This window comes from Lagenorhynchus albirostris, chromosome 9 (genome assembly GCF_949774975.1).
Source record: "Lagenorhynchus albirostris chromosome 9, mLagAlb1.1, whole genome shotgun sequence".
In the NCBI taxonomy this organism is placed as follows: domain Eukaryota; kingdom Metazoa; phylum Chordata; class Mammalia; order Artiodactyla; family Delphinidae; genus Lagenorhynchus; species Lagenorhynchus albirostris.
The window spans coordinates 103,273,800-103,290,837 of NC_083103.1; the positions used below are offsets into that span (position 1 = coordinate 103,273,800).

General features: G+C 47.4%; 1 protein-coding gene across 1 annotated transcript in view; it reads left to right on the forward strand.

Moving 5' to 3' along the window:
- FLI1 (Fli-1 proto-oncogene, ETS transcription factor) overlaps positions 1–17,038 on the forward strand; it is a 113,108-nt gene that overhangs the window by 73,240 nt on the left and 22,830 nt on the right. The window contains exons 4-5 of the mRNA XM_060160758.1: positions 2,194–2,397; positions 10,589–10,654. Coding sequence (XP_060016741.1) covers positions 2,194–2,397; positions 10,589–10,654 — 270 coding nt within the window. The remainder of the gene's footprint in view (positions 1–2,193; positions 2,398–10,588; positions 10,655–17,038) is intronic.

The following is a 17,038-nucleotide window of genomic DNA, read 5'->3' on the forward strand; positions in this document are numbered from 1 at the left end:
CAAGTTCCGATGGGAAGAAACTAGGACTCAATCATCCAGGAAATATATTTGGAAGAGCTTAGCATGCTCCACAGCGGAAAATTTATAATTCAGTGTGCTGTAAAAGGAAGAGAAAGAATATTGTGACGGAGCCCAAAGCAAGGGAGGAAATAAGAAAATAAATAAAATCTACAGTGTAAAATTGTATTTGAGGCCTCGGATACTCAAAGTGAGGAATTAGGAGAGGCAGAGGCAAAGCTGATGAAAAAAAATTAATATGCTACGTAATGCAAGTTCCCCCAGGACACTTTTCTTTAGAATTCTGAAATGGTGCAAAATTATTTCCATTTACCAATGGTCTGTGCCTGATTGTTCCTGGAGAGCAAGAGTAAGACAGAGCAAGAAATTTATCTGAGAGACAGAGAGAGAGAGATACAGACTTGTACAATGAAGCCCCGAGTAGCTCCGCTTTTTGGGGTGATGGCAGAGGACCTCCTCGGGGGAGCTAAGGCAGGATGGTGAGAGGGGGGAGGAGAGGAGGCTTGGGGTGGGGGACCCTCAACTAAGTGCAGTCCTGGGAGGATTTTGACTGGAATTCCAGCTCAGACTGGGACTGAAGGTTGAGCTGGGGACTTAAGCCTTCAAGGCGCCACTTCCCAACTGCAAAACGAAGAGAAAAGCCACCTTGCAGGCTTTTCTTGATGAGTGAAAAATGGCACACGTGGAGCAGCGGGCATCTAGGAGGCGTTCAGAATCTGGAGTGTCATGAGTTACCGGGCTCTGGGTGGTTGGCATAAACCTTGTTTCTTTCCCCACAACCCCTCCTAATCATTCAGACCTGCTCCCATTTTTGCCAAGAGCCTTCATAGACCCTTAGAATGAGAGGTGAGGTGGTTGAGAGGTAGCACAGATATTCCTACCAAATGAGCAGTCCAATAAGACAGGCCCAGTAGAAGTTGGGGACCATCAAATCTCCCCTCCTCCAGGAAGCCTTCCATGACTCCAAATCCACAGTGACCCCTTCTGCCCACGAGTTCTCGAACTGCCACAAGAAAAATCTGCTGCTTAATTCCGCGCTTTCCTGCCCTAGTGTTTTGTGTGGATTCTCTTCCATGAGCGCAAGACCCATGTAGTTTTCTTCTGTGATAAGCATATTTAACTGCATATTGGACTCTAATAATTGGGGGCCAAGGAAAGACATGGTGATACATGATAAGATATAAGGGCTCTGCCTAGCGTGGAACCTGCTAGAACTCATCACCAGCACTCAAAGTACACATGCTCCCCATATACACACACCTGGCTGGGGAGGAGTCTGAGGGTCCCAAGTGGAGACCTTAACAACCTCAGTCCTTACATTATGTATGTTCACTTGAGAGCTAAAATGTTTTCTCCCTCCAACACCATTTCCCATCTTTTTTTTTTTTTTGCTGTGCTGGGTCTTCATTGCTGCACGAGGGCTTCGTTGCCCCGCAGCATGTGGGATCTTAGTTCCAAGACCAGGGATCGAACCCGTGACCCCTGCATTGGAAGGCGGACTCTTAACCACTGGACCACCAGGGAATTCCCCATTTCCCATCTTTGGGGATTTAAATATCCTAAAAACTTTGTCAGGATGATTTTAAAGAAATTTCAACACAGCTGTCTCCAAAGGGAGAAAATCCAGATTGGGGTTAAGTTGTTAAGACTAACACCACTGGGTTTTCCAACTGCACACATGGAATTGTGGTCCAAGTGTCCACGTACATCTTCTTTTCTGCAGCCATCGGAGAGATCACTGTTCCTCCGTGAAATCACTGATGTTCTTAAGATACAGATGGTGGCCCTGGGTGTTGGAAACTGTGCTTGTTTTCATTTTGATGCCACCATTTCTCAGGCAGAGGTTTCGGTTGCCCTCCAAAGGCTTTAAAGAGAACGTCCTGTCCAGATGCGTAGTGAGGCGTCTAAGAACCTTTCCAGAGCGCTAAGTGGTTCAGGCAGCGCCAGATGTGACGGGCCGGATGGGCATTCTGGGAGGACCATCTGGGAGGGAACCACTTTCTCACTGGGGGGAGGGGGGATTGAGGGGGGGAACGGAGGGGAAGAGGAAGGGAGGGGAGAGAGTTGGAGATGGGGAGAGAGGGAGAGAGGAAAAGACAGAGGAGAGAGGCAGAGACAGAGAAGGGGTAGAACCCTGCGTCCTGCAGCCTTGCTAACAGCCCATCTCCCCTGCAGACCCCACGCTGTGGACGCAGGAGCACGTGAGGCAGTGGCTGGAGTGGGCGATAAAGGAGTACGGCTTGATGGAGATCGACACATCTTTCTTCCAGAACATGGACGGCAAGGAACTGTGTAAACTGAACAAGGAGGATTTCCTCCGAGCCACCTCCCTCTACAACACGGAAGTGCTATTGTCACACCTCAGCTACCTCAGGGAAAGTAAGTACCTGGTCCTTTTCCTTACACCCCAGGGGCTGCAGCCCAAGCCCCCAGGGCTGGGAGAGAATTCCGCCCAGCCGCTCAGGATGAAGACTGGGTCCCACGGAGCCAGCCCAGGGAAAGGAGATAGGGTCCCGGGCTGTCGGTTTATGCTGGGCGGTTGCTATAGGAGCAGCCCATCTGGGTGTCAAGTTGCCAAGGTCGCACTGGCTCCCAGAGACCCTGCGAGGGGACTGACCCAGTCCTGCCATGACAAGGGAAGGAAAACGAGGAATGGAGAAAAAGTAGGGAGCTGCAGCCCCGTGGGGTCTGCCAGAGGCGAGTCACACTCTTCCCATGAGAACAACTTTCCAGAAACTACTTTGCCCCAAACTATAAATAGATGGACACCCTGGCTGGTACTGTCTGGAGCGATGATTTAAAGTTCCTACAGTAAACTCTAGATTTACGTTTTGGAATATTTACACGTTAAGTTCCTCTTATTCTTGGGGTCACTCTGGTACCCCCTAACCCACCTGTACCCGCTGTTACCTACACACCCTTCCCAACTAAACAGGAGGTGTAGCAGATGCTACAGCGGGGTTAGGATCTGTTGGAAGCTTTCTCCTGGCAGAGTCAGAAGGCAAAGAGCTTTGGAAAGGGAGAGTTGATGAAAGAAAGTGTGCGGTTGTTCAAAGGATTTATCCGATACGAGGCTTCTCTATTGCCAAGTCCCATCAATTTGATATGAATTTCATCTGATACGAAACATACACATCAGAGCAGAATTTTGATAAACGTGCTAATACCCTCAGCCTTAACTCTTTACCAGAAATACAGGTGGTATATCGGTGACCCCAAGTACCGAAGGACTGTTCTGTGGCCAGAAAAGATGGTCCTAAGATGGGGAAGTTGAAGCTACAGGAAAACAGTTGTGGATTCATTCTACAAGGGGGCTTTCTAACAGTCAGCCCTGCCCAAAGATCCACTGGCAGCCTCAGGGTGCAGTGTTTGCTGTCCGTGGCTGCTGGGAAGCTTGCAGGAGTTCAGCTTCGGAAAGAATGAGGTTGATAATTTTAAAGCCCCTTTAACGCTGAGATCCTTGGACACTGCCCACGGGCCGCTTTCCCTGGTCTCCTGGGCTCTGGGTTAGTTAGTTCTTCATCCGTGTTCCGTTGTCCAGTGGGTCTTCAGCTCACCGTTCCTGTAATCTTCTATCTCCTGCAACAGTGTACTCTGTGGGGTAGGGGCAACACACCCTGGGTGTAAAAATGAAAGAATTTGAAAATGCCTTCGGAAGTTTCCACTGATGCCTCTGGGCTCCCCAGTCACCCTCCGAGGCGTCTGGTAAGCAGTGGGATTGTGTGGGTGATGCCGTGTATGTTAACACCAGAGGAATGACCTCATGTCTGAGTCTTGCTGCAGCATGAGGTCAGCCCAAGAAATGACAATTTCAAAAACGGGGGCAGTTTTCCACCCAGTTTTTCTGAGCTTTGGAGAATGAGCATTTTCTAACAATCTGTATTTCTTTCAGTGTTTATAGAATTTTTTTAGAAAGGATCTTTGCACAGAGTCCTGCAGTAATGCTAGCTGGGCAGGGCAGGAGGTGGAAGTGGGCACACAGAAGCTGGGCATGAGAAGGAGAGACCAGCAAAGCCAAAACGCTGACCGATTCTGCCTTTCTGCCCCTCCTGGTGTCATACGGCGGGAGGTCTGGGAATCACTTTGTGGGAGAAGAGATGGACGGCAGTGTGGACAGAGAGCTTGGAGCACTTAAAGGGCCCAGTTATCAGATGCCCTTGTTGAGGGCATGTTCAAACACGTTCTGACTGATGTGGGGAGAGCCCATTCAGACCGTGTGATTCCAGGCCCTGCTTTCTGGCGGGTCCATAAACAACTGAAGTCCCTGCTGGGACTTCCTCTCACAGAAGAACCCAAGCCACAGACCCTGAAGCAAGACCAACCTATGCTCAGAAGGCCAAGGAATTTCATAAGGTGGTCGTGGGTAACTGTTGAGGAGGCTTTCTATCGGAGGAGAACAGATAAGAAAGAGCAAAGCAATAAGCAGGCTGGGAAGAAGTGGACGCCAGAGGGTTGGGTTTCTGGGTGTATGTAGCAGGGCATGAAAAAGGGTGGATTTCTTCTCTTCGTTCTTTCTAAGAGTATTTGTAGAATTAAGGAAGATGCCCCCAAAGCAATAATAATATGAAGTTTCCAGAAAGGAGCTTATTAGCGGAGCAAATTTCCAGAGTTGAGTGGAGATGAACAAAGCACATATATGAGACAAAGTTGAGTGCAACAGCAAAATATAAAGGGGTCTGAGCAACGACGCAAAACCATGTCTGCCTGCAAAAACAAAAATTAAAATACTTGTATTAAGGTTCAAAAAAACTTGCCCCAGCATAGTGTTGTACTGCTCTAGAGGCCTTTTGAGGAACCTAGACTTAAAATGATCTGCTATCATGGAAACAATTTTTGATTCATGCCTCTTGTTAATTGGGGTCCACTTTCAGCTGCAGCCTCTGGGACCCCTGGTTGTGGGGGGATCCACTGAGACGCCTGCAGGAGGTCACGTGCATGGTGGCTGTCTGCTCTCAGGACTGCTGGGAACCCCGCAAGGCCCACCGACTTGCCTTCAAACACTGTATTGTTTTTCCAGACTTACTTGCAGTGGATGTTTTGTGTGGAGGCAGGGAGGCCAGGGCTCTGGGGAGAGGCTGGGGCAGCTGAGTTGAGGCCGGGAGAAGGGTGCTAATGCCTCGTGCATTGTCATATGTCCTTTCGTGGAGGAGGGGGTGGCGTTCAAACAGTTCCACTTTGGCAAGAGGTGGAAGGAAAAGAGCTGAGCTCCTCAGCACAGAGGGCGGAAGTGCAGTGGGGCTAAGGAGAGTGGATAGAAGAGAACTGGAGCCCTTCTAACTTAGCCCCGGGTCAGAAGACTGCAAGGCAGCTGCGCCTCTCCAGAGGCGTCTGAGCTTTCTGGACTTTAGTAGAAAAAAGGACATGGTAGGATTGAGAAGCTCTGACACCAGATTTACACTTTCACCAAATGTGCTCGAGTATTTATTCGGGTTGTCAGAACAGGAGCTATACTTTCAAATTTTAAAAACCAAACTTCAAATTGAAAATGTATTTTCCAGGGTGGAGAAGAAATAACAAGTGTCCTGAGCCCCCCTGTCTCGTGCTAGGATTTACCTGGCCTGCCTGGAGGTTCCTGTTCTCCATACCCTGGCTTTTCACTGTCCCAGACGGAGTGACTGTACCTTATACCATCCCTCTGTAATGTCACCCGCACTTGAAATGGGAGGAGGACAGTGGGGGCCGGGTCTGGGGAGATGCCCACAGTTCTTGGGAATCATTCCGGAGTCTCCTGGGGACACCCGGGCGCAGGCTGCATCTGCCCAGGTGTCATTCACTTTACGGGACAGACAGGGTGCCCCCTTGTGGACACCATGGACAACTAATTATAAATCCCCATTTTAAAGCCAAAGCAAATGAGGCCTGGAGCGCTTCGGAAATTGGTTCAGACGTGCCCAGCCCCTGGAGAGCAGCCTGGTGTCCGACCCAGGCCTCCTAAGGCCCGGGGTGCAGCTATGCCCACAGCCTCACGCTCTGAGGGCAGAGGCCCGGCTGCACAGACAGCGCCCGCTCACCTGGGCCACCCGGTCTTTCCCTCCCCTGCTGTGGAATTAGCCTCACGCCCCTGGGGCTCCCGTGTGGAGGGCCAGGCCGCTTTCCCCACAGCATTTTCTGTTTTCTTTTGTACCCAGAGATAAATGCTTTCCGAAAACTTCCCTGTGGCCTCCTGGAATGAGACCGATTAAGCCAAACCTATCTGCACGCCAACTCTGCCCGTCTCTCTTCCGCGCGGCGCCCCACACTCTGGACCTGACGGGCAGCCCCTTCAGTATCTCATGCAGGCAGAGGCCGTATTTACAGTCTCGGGCTGTGGGAAATGAGATTGGGTGTCACAAGGCAAGATTGGGACGGACCTCAAAGGAAGTGGGAGCTGTCCCCAAACGGCAGTTCAGACCCAGGGCCGCTGGGGGGAGTTTGGGGTTTCTGGGAGTCCAAAAGGTCCTGGGTGGGGCGGCCAGAGGCAGAAGGAAAGAGCCTTTGTTCATTTTACAGAAAGTTGTGTTCCGTCTGTCTGTCTGAGTCTGACCCATGAAAAATGCTAAGAAAATGCGTTTGGAAATAGTGGCAGCGCTAGAGAGATGAAATATATGGGGTGACAGGGAGACCACAGCAAAGGTATCTATCTTGATTCCCATTTTTAATTTAAACATAATGGAAAACACATTTTGCGTTTTGTGGTGTCCCCACCGGCTGCCTCAGATGTTCCGGCAAAGGTGATGGCTCTGGGCAATTAAGCCAGTGAAGTATTATCCCTTCCAGGCCGGGTCTGACCGGTGAAGGAGAACAAAAGGCCAGATTTCCCGGGACTCAGTCGTCAGCCAGGCCTGTTGTTCAGGACACAGAGCCTCAGGAGGGAGGAGATATGGGAACATATGTATATGTATAACGGATTCACTTTGTTATAAAGCAGAAACTAACACGCCATTGTAAAGCAATTATACTCCAATAAAGATGTTAAAAAATTTTAAAAGAAAGAACACAGAGCCTCCTCCCTGCCCGCCTCCACCCTCCAGCCAGAGCCATTGATGGCAGTGCAGAAAAAAGGAAGCCCGGTTTCCAGAGGCTGGCAGTGGGGCGCGCAAGGTGTCTGCAAGGCGGGAGACAAAGGCTTTGGCGCTCAGACGGCCGTTGTCTCGTCTGCAGGTGCCCCAGAGGAAGGCCAGGTCGGCTCGTGGGAATGTGGAGCTGGAGAAAGCCCGATTGCTGGGCTCCACCCACACCTGCAAGCTTCACTCTTCATTTCCATCCTCTCTCAGATCCCAAATACTGTACCAGTGATGGATGGACGCGACAACGGGAAATTATTTTGTCCTTGTGCTTTCCCATTGGGGAGCCTATTCCGTTCTCAGCAGCAGCTGCTCCGTGCTTTGCGGGGCCCCAAATACATAGATACACATAGAAGCCCTCATGTGTATGTAAATACGTAAACAAATAAGGCAACAAACGTTTTAATTAAAGTATCACAGAGAGAGAGGTGCAAAAACCATAAAGGCACATGTCAAGGAATTATCACAAAGTGAATCCACTCACTCGTATGAGTCCCTCCAGGTCAAGGGGGAGACTAGAAGCCCCCGTGTGCCCCACTCCATCACCCCCACTTCCTCCCCAAAGGCAGCCACTGTCTTGATTCCAACACCATAGGTGAGTGTTGTCTGTTTCTTCGATTTAGCCTGGAGGCTGCAGGGTCTGCTGGGCTGAGAGCAGATTTTGTAGATAGACCAGAATGGGCATCCTGCCTCCTGGGCTTTCTGGCTACGTGATCCTGGGCAAATTACTTGACTTCTCTGAATGTTGATTTCATCATCTGTGTGAGAATTAAGTGAGAGAATAGACAGAAAGCATCCGGCGCACCACGACAAGCATCCCGAGAGTGTTGGCTCCCCTCCTAGCATCACAGCCTGTTTCCTCTGACAAGGTGGTGTTCGCCCCACGCAGAAGGTGACTCAAAGGAGGAGAGAGAGATATCCAAAGCCACAGAGTGAGAGGTCAGGCTCCAGGGAGGACCTTCTTGCATCTGAACAAATTCCCTTAAGGAAAGAGTGTGCCTTGCCACTCTCTGTAGCCTGAGGAACTGGTTAAGTAAAAAATGGGAGGAGAGAAGGGAAAGTTGGTCCCTTGGGAAGGAGGTCAGACACCCCAAATCAGCCCCTCCACAGGGAAGGCAGCCTCTCCTTCTAGGAGTGAAATTTGAACCAAGAACAGTCTTCAGGGCAAAATCCTTCTCCTAGGTTACCATGAAATATGTATTTCATGCAAGCTTTGCAGAGGTCAAACGACCCTTCCTCTTGGCTTTCTGGGAGTTTCCTCTGGAATTCACGTGTGCCCAAGGAAGAACTTTCACCGAGGGGGAAATTTAATAAGTGCGGTTTATCTAAGCTTCGTGCTCTCAGCTACATCTGCACTAATGACTCAGGCAGTTCGGTCCTCCGAGACCATCATTTTTCTTTATTTGCTCCAGCCGTGAGGTTTCCGCCTGAGGCCGAGAATGTCAGGGACAGAGAGGCAGACATTCTTGGTCTTACTCCAGAGACTGTTTTCTCTTCCCTTGGAACACTTGTTTCCATTTCTTAACCTCCTTCCAGTCATGGAGGATTATTTCTCATTGCAGCAGAACCCATTCATAACTCTAATTCCAGAGAACAAGGCAAATGCCCAGCAAACTCTTTTATAAAGAGTTTATTGTGTGTCATTGTTGTGTCTGTGGGAGAAAAGATACAAAAATAGTCTTGATAATACCTAGCATGTATTGAACATTCATTCTGAGCCAAGGTCTGTTCCGAGCAGTTGTGTGTATTATTTTATTGACTCTTCATAAGAACCTTATCAGGTAGGTGTTATTATTAGCCTGTTTTATATAGGAGGACCCTATGGCTTAGAGAGATTGGGTAAATTGATGGAGGTCACCAAGCTAGTAAGTGGTAAGAAGCAGGTCTAATTCTAAACTCTCATGTGCATAAAAATTTATATTAAACGAAGTGCAAGAAATCACTTTGTCCTTGATATTTTTGAGAATGGAAGAACCAAACTCATCTGATTCTCGGCTATTCCAAGCGCATGACCGCCTCCTTTCTAAAGGTGTCTCCACACAGCCACACTTTGGCATGGAGTTCTCTCAGTACCATCACCACCCCTCTGCTTTTTTTGTCTGGAGCTGTTGCAGAGCTGAAAGGAATAGTTGCTCAAGCCCAAAGTCAGAGGTTCTAGGCAGTTGGATGACTCTTCCAAAATTCTCTCTTCGTCATCTGGCCTGGAAGGGCGCACAGCTTCTCTGAGGCACGCAACCAAACGCCCACAGCTGGGTGAGGCAGCCACTCCACTCCCGTGTCCCTTCCGGGACTTGAGACTAAAAATAGGAGTGTCTGACAGCCCATTCCCTGTTCCAAGCCCTGGCACCCGAGTCCGTCCACTCGGTCCCAGGGAGCAGGCAAAGGATGGTTTAGAAGGATGTTTTAGCTCCCAGCACCCATGTCAAAAGCTTCTAAAAGCAGATCCCAGCCCACTTGATGGTGCTTCAGAGGTTCCACGGGAGAGCCTCAAGGAGGACAACAAAAATGCCTACGTTTCCAAAATAAAGCTCTTGGATTTGCTGGAAACAAAGGCACACGTCTAGTTTTAGGAAAGAAGGGAGACGTTTTTTACATGCAACAACAATAAAAAAAAGAAAATGCCCAGACTAAATCTACTAGAAAATGCCCAGACTAGAACTACTTTCAGTGCTTGCTAAAAGTAGCTCTGCATGAACATTTAATTCTAAAAGATTGTATATCAGCACCCTGTGATGACAGAAAATTCAGCGGCTTACGCCACACGTTGAGTTGTATTCTCTTAGCTGTGCATAAAGGGAGACAAAAGTTACTCCAGGGAGCGCTGCCAGCCCCACCCCTTTCCCAGCTCCTAGCACCCCCTTCACCAAGCGTGATGATCCAAGCATCTTGCCCACCTGTAAACCCAGAGGACATCACAGTGGGAAGAGAGTGGCCGGGCTTCTCCTCCGGGGCGTGGCGATACAAGCTGCTGTCCAATCTGGCCAGCGCTGGCCCATGGACAAGACAAAACAAAAACAAAGAGGAATGTGCAACAGAGGCCATCTTCAGTCCGCAGAGACTAAAATACTTACTATCTGGTCTGTATAAAAAGTTTGCCACCCCCTTTTGTCGTTCAAGGCGAAGAAATCAAGATCCAGACACGTAAAGTCCCTCATTCACGGTCACACGGGAAGTCGGTCGAAGGACCAGGACATGGTGCCCAGCCCCGTGTTTCTGCTGTGACAGTGTGGACCCCAAGAACTCCAGAACCTTAAACGTGGCTGCTGGGAGGGCTGTGTGTGTCCCGCCCACGAGCATTCTGTCCTACCTTCCTCAGACCCTAACTCCAGGAAGCTATTACAGTCCTGCGTGATTGGCCCCCCAAATGGGTGACATTAACTGTTTCTTTCTCTCAAGGACTCAGTCATCTGTCCTTCCATCCTTCTCCCTGTCTCCTGCCCTCCCCACTCACTTCTCATCCCATCTCCTAGTCTTGATCTCGGAAGAGTGTCTCGGTTATAACCTGATGCTTTTGCTTCACCTTTCAGGTTCACTGTTGGCCTATAACACAACCTCCCACACGGACCCGTCCTCACGACTGAATGTCAAAGAAGGTGAGTCTGTTGTCTCACATGTGGAATTGTCCTCATTACCAGCCCAGCACAGTTCACGATGGTAAGACTGCGGTGGGGGAACCTCAGGTGGGTGTCCCAACTCTCTTGTCCACTCAGCTTTTCTAGAAGCCTAAGCTGATCCCCCTTACGCTGCTCATTGCAAAAACATGACAAGGTTGTAAAATATCTTGTGATAATTCCATAAAGATGCGACTTGAGGTCGTTACTCCATGAACGAAAGCGTGTTGCTCTTGGAAGGAAACGGATGCTGCTCACTTTCAAAACCAAAAGGCGGGGGATTTCTTTGTTGAAGGAAACAAAATGAAGATTTCAAGGATTCTTGCAATGTCATATTTTCAGGGGGGTGTTGGTAAGAAATTTAAGTGATATCAATTCATTTTTAAAGTGGTGATTTGGAGATTTGGTCTAGTTGCTTTGCTTTGGTTGAAAGAGAAAGAAAATGGTCTCAGCCAATGCTTTTCGCCAGTGAGGGTTTTAGCAAACATTACAATACATTTCTCAGCATCTTTATTCATGAAACAACGTTGTGGAGATTTCCTGCTCCAGACACTGTTAGATTCCAGGCATTTAAACAAGTGAATGATTCATGGTACCTGGTTTAAGGGAGAAAAAATGGGAGTGAAAAAATTCTGCCTGAGGCAGAAGAAAAATTCCATGGAAGAGGGGCATTTTGAGTGGGGCCTTGAAGGATGAGTAGGAGTATGAGGGGCACTCTCTTCCTTGGCTCTCTCTCTTTCAATACTTTTTCTTTAAGGCACACCTGCTGCATAGAATGAATGAAGGCAGAAGTTTTCAGTATTGGTTGCATGGAGTTAGCACAGCATAATATTTCAGAGAAACATAAAGCTCTTCTAAGAGAAGAATCTTAGAGACATTTGGTTCAAAACTGTCTTGGGTTATGGAGGAAACAGAGACCCAGTGAGCCTGGGTGTCTTGACCAAGTTCACACCTTCGATCACATTAGACTTCCTGTTTCCTGTTAACAATTTATAATCAGATGATGACCAGACAATTCTGTGGAGGAAAAATTCAACATAATGAATATGTTTGTAAACTTTCCTGGTTTTCTGTGACTTTCTTCACCTCTTACCCCAACTTGGGCCAGTCCCTGCTACTGTTTTCTTTCAAAGTCAGAGTTATTGGCTTTTGCCATAAAAAATCTGAAGTCATATTGACTCATCATACAGTCCAAGCCACATTTTATTAGGTGACCCATTTACCATCATGTTGCAAACGTCCATAAGAGACAGAATATATTACAGTGTCAAACATATTAGATTGAGGTCGGAGCACCTCTGGTTTACTTTGGGGAAATCACTTCATGCCCTGAACCTCAGTTTCCTGTCAAATAAAAGGGCCAAACTAAACCAGTAAGAGTCACCCCTGACTGTCGAGCTCCTGGCTGCTGCAAGTGAGGGTCTGCTTTCGTCCAGGGCCCCTCTGCTCTGATCTGGTTCACTTACTGAACTTCGTTTCGTCTGCAGATAGGGATCCATGTCTTGGAAGGAAGGAGGGAGAGAAGGAAGAAGGAAAGGAAAGAAGGGAGGAAGGGAGGCAGGAGATCCCTGAAAACTCCTCCAGTTCTGCAGGCTGGGACCTGCTAACACCACCAGGATTAACCAGGGAGACTCTGGGGGCAGAGCCAATGAGGCAATATCTGATATTGGACGTAAAATACAGATTTTCGTTAAGAAGCAAGTTTTTCTGGGTTGAACTGCGCTGATAAACGCTTCATTACTCCTCCAGGGGTCCTAGCTTTCAGCCTCTCCCCTACCTGCGCTGCTGTTCCTTCCCTCGGTCCTTTTGTGAGTTTGTAATGCCACGCTGGGCTCTTTGGGGCTTTTGCAGGAGCTGCCTCTCTTCTGAAATGAATGAACTGCAGTATCCAGGCAAGTGCGCACTGCAAAGCCCTCAGTCAGGTGGTGCTGGGCATTTATCTCCCAGCATCGGCCCTGGCCTCCAGAAACGGTTATGTCTGCGCTTTGCAGGTGCAGCTTTTGTCCCCAGTAAAGCTTTCCACTTGAGCTGTCTTACTGCTCTGTCGCCTTCCCCCTCCTGAGGTGGTCTGGATCTGTCTAAACGGCCCATCGTCCACCAAACAAAGTACATTAGCAAGACAAAGCTAGCCACGCTCCTCTCTCCCTGCTTTTCACCCTCCTCCCCACCTCTCTCTTCTGCTTTTCTCTAATAGCTATCTTGGGTTCTTAAAATATTAAATGGAAAAATAAAGAGAAGACGTCATGCAACCTTAGCTCCGTCTTGTTTGAATAAGGCACACACACAGCCCCAAACAAACCGAGTCCAACAAGAGGACCAGAGCTCTGTGTGTGTGTGTGTGTGTGTGTGTGTGTGTGCATGAGTGTACGTGTTTATTTCACAAAGGACAGGTGCTGGCATCAAGCACAAAAGAAAGAAGTTGAAGAGGTAAATGCTTCTATGAATGCTTCTTCAATGTGCTTATCAAATGAGTATGTCTTTTTACTTTAAAATGGGATAATCATCCTTCCAGCTTGTCTCTTGAAAACAATTGCACTCTCTAAGGGTTATTGGTGCCCAAGAAGTAAGGCTAGATTTTAAAAATTAATTTGTAGCAGTTTTTAAGCTTTTTCCAAAATTAAATATTCTATGGTCACAGATTGGACCGAGCTAGAACAATTATGCTCTCTCTACCGGATACCAAGGCTAATGCACTTAAGAAAATAAATGAGAATGGAAGCAACTGCTACCCATTTTCAATGCAGCCGCCACTGTCATATGTATAGGATTCTGCAATGCCTCAGACACTTTCACGTGCTTTGCCTCTGCTTTTAAGCCCGGCAACATCCCCGAGAGGTAGATTGAATTAGCCCCATTTTTCAGACAGAGAAAGTGAGGTTCAGGACTATTAAATGGCTCCCTGAAGGGCACACAGCTATTCAACAGCAGAACAAGGATTCAAACCCAGGGTGTAGGATTCAAAATCCCTTACTTCAGATAGTCTCCCTGACAAACACAGCCTTTCCCTTCTAGCTGGCTTTTCATGAAAGCAATACCTTGCCTAAATGTCGTGTGGGTGGAGATGTGAATTTTTTCCATTATTTTTCTCTGTCCCTGCAGTTTTTCTACTATCATCTCCATCCACATCCCTGCACTATCCTCTCCTCCCAAAGATGAATTCATACATAACCCCTGCTTGGCACTACCCTCTATTCCTAACTGCACAGAGAATGAGCGGGAGAACTTTTTAAAATACTGATGCCCTAGGAAAATATTGTGTGACTCCACTCATAGGAGGGACCGTAAATGGGCAGATTCACCAGAATCACCAGAAAAGTAGAATGATGGTTGCCAGGGGCTGGAAGGAGGGAAGAATGGGGAGTTATTGTTTAATGGGCCCAGCGTTTCAGTTTGGAAAGATGAAAGAGTACTGATGGTGATGGCTGTGCAACGTGAATTATTTAATGCCACTGAAATGTACACTGGAAGATGGTCAAAATGGTAAATTCTATGTGATATATGTTTTACCACAATAAAAACTGCAAAAGCACATGAAAAGATCTCAACACCACTAATTATTAGAGAAATGCAAATCAAAACTACAATGAGGCATCACCTCACAGCAGTCTGAATGGCTGTCATCAAAAAGCCTACAAATCATAAATGCTGGAGAGGGTGTGGAGGAAAAGGAACCCTCCTATACGGCTGGTGGGAATGCAAATTGATGCAGCCACTGTGGAAAACGGGATGGAGATTCCTTAAAAAACTAAAAATAGAGTTACCATATGATCCAGCAACCCACTCCCGGGCATATATCCAGTAAAGACAAAAATGCTAATTTGAAAAGATACATGCACCCCAATGTTCATAGCAGCACTAGCTATAGTAGCCAAGACAGGGAAGCACCCCAGGGGTCCATCAACAGATGAATGGATGAAGAAGATGTGGTACATACATACAATGGAATATTACTCAGCCATAAAAAAGAATGAAATAATGTCATTTGAAGCAACATGGATGGACCTAGAGATTATCAAGCTAAGTGAGGTAAATCAAAGAAAGACAAATATTATATGATACCACTTATATGTAGAATCTAAAAAGTAATACAAATGAATCTATTTACAAAACAGAAACAGATTCAGACACAGAAAACAAACTTATGGTCACCAAAGGGGAAAAGGGTGGGGGAGGGGATAAATTAGGAGTATGGGATTAACAGATACACACCACTATGTATAAAATAGCAACAAGGATTTACTGTATAATACAGGGGGAAAATATATATATATATCTCTCTGAAAAAAATACAACAGAAGTAAAAATAAAAAATGTTTTAAAATACTGATGCCAAGGTCCCAGACACAACCAACTGATTCAGAATCTCTAGGAGTGACAGCTGGGCATTGGGAATTGTTTCAAGCTCTCCCCGTTACTCTTAAACCTGCAGCCAAGATTGAGCAGTGCTGACCTACACGGCAGACAGGAACCAGAAAGAGGAAAGGGAGACCCGTCTCAGAGCCACCCAGGTTGTCTTGGAGACACACTGGGAGGTTGATCTTTATCTTTCCTGGCCCCAAATTGACCTAGAAAAGACAGAGGAGGACCTCATGTTATACTAATGGAAGAGCAGGTTGAACTGACCACTGGATTATTAGTTCTTTTTCATCCTTGTCATTGATGAGGTTATAATTTTTATTGATACTGATTCCAACAGCTTTACATGAGTCCATCACTTCAGCTCTCAGAAATCCCATTCTTATATGTTCTCATCGTGTGTATCTAAGTAGTCATTGGGATTGGTGTTGGTTACCTGATCTTATCCGGAGAGCACTGGGGTTCTAGAAGTTAAATGGCCATTCCAAGTATTGGGTTGGCCAAAAAGCTCGTTCTGTTAATGAATACATTGTTCAATGAAGTTCTTGGTGAAAATGAAAGATGTGTCTTATTTTTGCTTAAAACTGAACGAACTTTTTGGCCAACCCAATACGTGGGAGTCCCGGGGCCCGGACTGAGGATTCTCTAAACCTCGAGCTCCGACCTCCATGCCCAGGGATGAGTGTGTCCGCCCGGGATGCAGGTCAGAGCTCCACCGTGTTTCCAGGCAGCCTTGCCCTGGGCCCTGCCAGTGCATCCCCTGGACGGGCAGCAGCGCTCTGCTTCAGAGCTGCTTTGCATCCTAAACCCTCATTTCCTTAGCTCCTTGTGCTGGATCTGTTTAAATACCTCTGAGTCTCCAAAAGTCAGAGGATACTGAACTCCTTGTTTATTAACTCCTGGAACTCATAAACCGGCCCGTGGAGGCTGAGCCTCTAGCCCCCGCCCGGGAAGCCTTTCAGGACCCGCTGTGAAATGCAAACCCACGCAGGTCACCTGCGGCCGGGGGTACAGCCCTGGCCTGCAGTCACCTGGGCTAATGGATAAAAAGTCTGTCTTCTTGCACGCTGAGTGTGGGAGAGAGAGGGGGAGAAACCACCTTTCCATGTCCTTCAGAGTGAAATGCCTAACCGGTGCTGAAGATTATGCTAATGAGAGCCCTGCTTCTTGCAAGGAGATTTCCAGATGGCAGGACCTGTGCACATAGCCGGGACCACGGTTCTGCAGCCCTTCACTGTCTGCCAAGCGTTTGCACATCTATTACGTCGTTTGCACCCCTCACCATCCCCGTGAGCTGGCAGGGCTGATATTATTATTATCCCCGTTCTGTAGATAATGGAAACAAGGCACAGAGATAACAGGGTCCGTTTGAAGTCACCCAGGTCTTAGGATAGAGCAGGACTCCAACGTAGGTCTTGCTGTTCACTCCTCCCTCCAGGCTGCTTCTCACCTCATCATCTCAACATATTTCATTCAAGCATCTGACATCTTTTTAAAAAATTTATCTTATTGAAGTATAATTGATTTACAGTGTTGTGTTCATTTCTGCTTCACAGCAAAGTGACTCGGTTATACATGTATATACATTCTTTTTCATCTTCTTTTCCATTATGGTTCATCACAGGGTATTGAATATAGTTCCCTGGGCTATACAGTAGGACCTTGTGGTTTATCCATTCTCTATATAATAGTTTGCATCAAGCATCTAACAAACATCTTAAACCTTCTTTAATTAATGCTCTCCATTTCCCCAAGGCAGGTATTTATCTCATATCTCAGCCTTAGAGCATATTGGTTCAAAACCCAGGCTCTGGACTCAAACAGGCTGTGTGACTTTGGTCAAGTCACTTACTTTTTTCTGCCGCAGTTTCCTCACGTATAGAATGAAGGCAATCTTAGTGCCCCTTCAAGAGGGATATTATACTTGGGAATCACTTACCAGGGCATCTGATGCACCAGGAAGTACACAATATGCTTGCTCCCTGGATTACAGTAGTAATTAGGATTTTA